The sequence below is a fragment of the Hylaeus volcanicus genome, chromosome 7, assembly GCF_026283585.1.
Source record: "Hylaeus volcanicus isolate JK05 chromosome 7, UHH_iyHylVolc1.0_haploid, whole genome shotgun sequence".
NCBI classification, from domain to species: domain Eukaryota; kingdom Metazoa; phylum Arthropoda; class Insecta; order Hymenoptera; family Colletidae; genus Hylaeus; species Hylaeus volcanicus.
Genome location: NC_071982.1, coordinates 5085746 through 5090205, shown reverse-complemented (window position 1 = coordinate 5090205; position 4460 = coordinate 5085746). Strand labels below are relative to the sequence as shown.

General features: G+C 38.0%; 1 protein-coding gene across 1 annotated transcript in view; it reads left to right on the top strand.

The window, feature by feature from the left end:
• The first annotated feature begins 264 nt into the window (after window positions 1–264).
• Window positions 265–4460, top strand: part of LOC128880040 (carboxylesterase 5A-like) — a 16043-nt gene continuing 11847 nt past the window's right edge. The window contains exons 1-2 of the mRNA XM_054129689.1: window positions 265–588; window positions 3948–4224. Coding sequence (XP_053985664.1) covers window positions 433–588; window positions 3948–4224 — 433 coding nt within the window. The 5' untranslated portion in view covers window positions 265–432. The remainder of the gene's footprint in view (window positions 589–3947; window positions 4225–4460) is intronic.

Genomic DNA, 4460 nt, shown 5'->3' with positions numbered 1-4460 from the left:
TCCTTGAGCTCCCAATAGAGCCTGCCTCAACTCGGTTCAGCTCAATCCGGATTCGCAGAATATTCTTGTAGAATAATTGGAAGTTTTTAAATCCAAATGGATCCTATCGAATGTCCTCGAGGTTATGACCAAGTCTGCCTCAACCGAGCCCAATGAGAATATCGCACACAGTGGGCACGTGTCTGGCGCAGTTGGCTGAATCATATCGCTGAGGACAAGGTGTGTTGACCAGGAAGGGTGGCCCGATCAGAAGGAGTCGAAGAAAGCCAGGGCAAGAGAGCGCAGGCCTCGACCTCCATCGCGTCGTTTCGAAGCTGCCCGAAGGAGGAGAACCTGGCCGAGGGTGGTCGACTAGAGTCACGCAACGAGACCCGAGAGGCCACCTCGGGGGTACCGCCGATTGTTTCCGAAGCAAATCAGTCAGTCTGCAGAATGAAGTGTCCGGCGTGGCTGGTTTTCGCTCTGCTCCCGCGTTTCTTCGCGGTGATACCGGTCGGCCTGTCGCAGAGGACCCACGGGAAGCAGGGCCTGGGACGCGACCAGCTCCTGGTCAAGATACCGGACCAAGGAACGGTCGCTGGCAAGGAGGTGCGACAATTTCTTGTAATCACCGCGGCCCACCCTCCGCCAGGTGCCACGCGTGGATATGGTTGCTATGCGATTAAACGAAACGCTTTTTCGAGTCGCGACTGCGGTGATTCCCTCACCTTTTCGCCTGTGTCTTCTCGAATTTGCTGATTTAGGGGAGTTCGAGGGAACCTGACGGTGTTGAGGGGTGGACAGTGGTGAGAGGACTCTTGGAAGATTGTAGTGGAGAATTAGCGGGGAATTAAAAATTTGGTTACAAGTTACAAAATTAGAGAGGTAGAGGAAATATTTGTTTGATATTCTGGTGCAGTAATTCTTTCTACAATTTAAGAGAAATATTTTCAATGATTTGTATAATCTGAGGGTGGTTCTTTGGGGATGGACAGTGGTGGAGAATTAGAGAGGGATTAAAAATGATGTTGCAATATTTTTCTTGCAATTTACAAAATTGAAGGAATCAGATGAAATATTTGTTTGATGTTCTGGTGCAGTAATTCTTTCTACAATTTAAGAGAAATATTTTCAATGATTTGTATAATCTGAGGGTGGTTCTTTGGGGATGAACAGTGGCGAGAGGACTCTTGGGAGATTCTAGTGGATAATTAGCCACGAATTACAATTTCTTTTACAATTTACAAAATTGAAGTTATCAGAGGAAATATTTGTTTAATATTCCGGTGCAGTAATTCTTCCTAAAATTTACTTTAAATATTTTCAATGATCTGTGTACGTAATATACCTTGGTTCTTGATTATTAATTATGCTTGGATTAGTCAGTGACTTGATCTTATCAAGATTGGCTCAATCTTATCGTTAAGATCCTTTGAAGCCTTCGAGCCTTCTCAAAGAATGTTTAATAATTCGAGTCAGTATAATTCTATCGTTAAATTTGATGGGTGGTTATCTTCTTGTGATCTTCAGGGATAGTCCTTTCAGAAAATGTTTCAATCTGAAAAAGAAACTCAATTCGAGGTTGGTATAGTTTTATCATAATATTTGTTGGGTTGTTATTCTTCATACTTGTATGTTATTTATGTGTTCCCCAAAAGTAACCTCTACATCTTTCTCGGCCTTGGTAATCCTTCTATCAGTGTTCCTTAAATACAATGGTCATTAGGGGTAGCCTTTTCGAGCAGTGGTAGAATTGAAATTTAGATTGTTGCGCCACAGGTTGATCATCAATTTTCTCGAACAATTAATCTTTTCACTCGTGTCCTTTAAATGCAGGCTGCTTTAGGGGTACTCTATCAATTCTTTATCTTTCAATTTCGAAACCTTCCTATACCCCACAGGCCACGTTGAAAATTCTAGCCACGAGTACGCATCATTTTCCGCTACATTTCCCTAATTGTCCTATTCAATTTACATTTTCTTTTTTCATTTCAATTTTTATTACCCTGCCACTGTAATTCTCAGCCTTTCTCTCTCGAAGAGCATTCTTTCTTAACGTATTACACCTTTCTGTGACGGGTCCAACGATGTAGAACTAAAACGCATAGATCACTGTCTGACATGAAAATAGCGAAGCGAGAAATACGCACGTTGAATAATTATTTGACATTTTATCCGAGCTAAGAACAAGAACATGCAAGCGCCGTAAGTTTTAATTGTTTGAATTAAGTCCATGCAGGTAACATGCACAATAAAGAACCTAAACGAGGATGGGGGAGGACGGGGAGCATTTATGAATTTTAATATCATAGATGTTTTATTTCTTCTTTCATCCTTAGAGGGTTCGAGTCACGGTAAATTTACAATTCAGGTAACGGGGCTGAAAGTTTTTTGAACCGCGGCCTTTCAGGCTCATTTCAAAGTATAATCCTGTCCTTTGACCTACCCTGGATTTGTAAAAAAAAAAAAATCTCGTACGGAAAACTTAATTCTACGATATTTGAATTTGTTTAATCCAACGTTTACCCTAAATACAAACACACTTATTATTCTGCTTCTTTGGAATTCAAATCTGTTGAAAATGCGATTTAAAAATCCAAATGAATTATTGCTATTCTTAAATAAAATTAACGACCTCTTTAAAAACATCGTACATTCATCATTCAATTTTCAACTTGATACTTCAATCTAAAACTTTAATCCGCTCGCGTTTGAAGAAATAGGAAATTACATCGGAGAGGAATTGCAAAGAACTTTTTAGATATGAATAATGTTATTTTAATTGCGTCCTGTACTACAGGCGAGCTAGTAATTTTTCCACGTTCTCGGACATCGGTTTAAATCCGAGCAGCCAGAAACTCTGATTGTAGGTTACTTCAGACGATTACCCTTAACCATACACACAGGCAATTTATCGGATTTAATTTCAGGTTATCGCGAGAGAACCTTGTCGAAGGCTTAGCTTTTCTGTCGAGTATTTACGGCGCGAGCAAATAACGTAAAATTTTCTGAATTAACTGCGAGACGATTCTTGGTGGAAATTCTAAGAGGCGCGTCCCTACAACATTTTAAAAAAATATCACCTTATAGAGAACGAAAAGACGAAACTTTTTTGTATTTATAGTTTAATTGTATGACGTTTAGTTTCAAAAATAAAAATTAGAACGTTCGAGGTCCTTAGAAAGCATCGTTAGTTGACCATCACTCATTTACAATTAAATATTAATAAACTGTTCGTTAAATCAATTTTTTTTAAAAATGTCACCTTATAGAGAACGAAAAGACGAAACTTTTTTGTATTTGAAGTTTAATTGTAAGACGTTTAGTTTCAAAAATAAAAATTAAGAAGTTTGAGGTCCTTAAAAAGCATCGTTAGTTGACCATCACTCATTTATAATTAAATATTAATAAACACTAATGGATTTTCGAGGTTTTGATAAATTGGTAGACGTTGGTGGATCTTACTACGTACCTATACCAAATTTGAAAGACTTTCGATGACCCACGACCGAGTTACAGCAATTTATATTTTAAAATGTAATTGAATTTCAGGATAAAGAACTGCTAAGTTTTTAATTTTTATTTTTAAAACTAAACGCCATACGAACAAATTGTAAATATAAAAAAGTTTTGTCTTGTCATTCTCTATAAGGTGATATTTTTTAAAAATTGATTCAACGAACTGTTTATTAATATTTAATTGTAAATGAATAATGGTCATCTAACGATGCCTCCTAAGAACCTCAAACTTATTAATTCTTATTGTTTAAACTAAGCGTCGTACGAAAAAAATTGTAAATACAACAAAGTTTTGTCTAATCATTCTCTATAAGGTGATATTTTGTTTTTGGTGTTCTATTAACGCGGTCCTTAGAATTTCGACCGAAAATCGTCCAGCAGTCAAAGGGTTAAGGATTTCTTTGTCCTCCCTGTATTTTAAATTTCATTGTAAAAATATTCCATTCCAGGTATTCCTAAATCCTCCCTCTGTAAGGGTGATACAGTATTTGGGGATCCCCTACGCCCAACCACCGTTAGGTAAGTTACGTTTCGCCGCTCCTGTCACGGACCCCCTTCCGTCCTGGAAAGGAATACGAAATGCCACGCAATTCGCACCCTCCTGCCAACAAGTGACGAACCGACTGAAGCTACACGAAAAACATTACAAGAGATTACTACCAGCCGATCAACCTGACCCTGGAGTCAACGAGGACTGCCTTTACTTGAATATCTTTGTACCCGATGGTAAGCCCAAGTAACATATTCTTCATCTTTAAATTTATTTTCTTCATCTTTAAATTTATTTTCTTCATCCCACACTGGGTTACCCTTTTCAAAATTAAACATATCTACCTACACTCGACTGGAAAATTAAAAATTCGATGCAATTTAGTAGTAGAAAAATTAGGGGAGAAAAATAAGAATATATTAATCCTGAAGGTGTTGGTTTGGAAAAATGAATCTGGATAGGATTGGTAAGT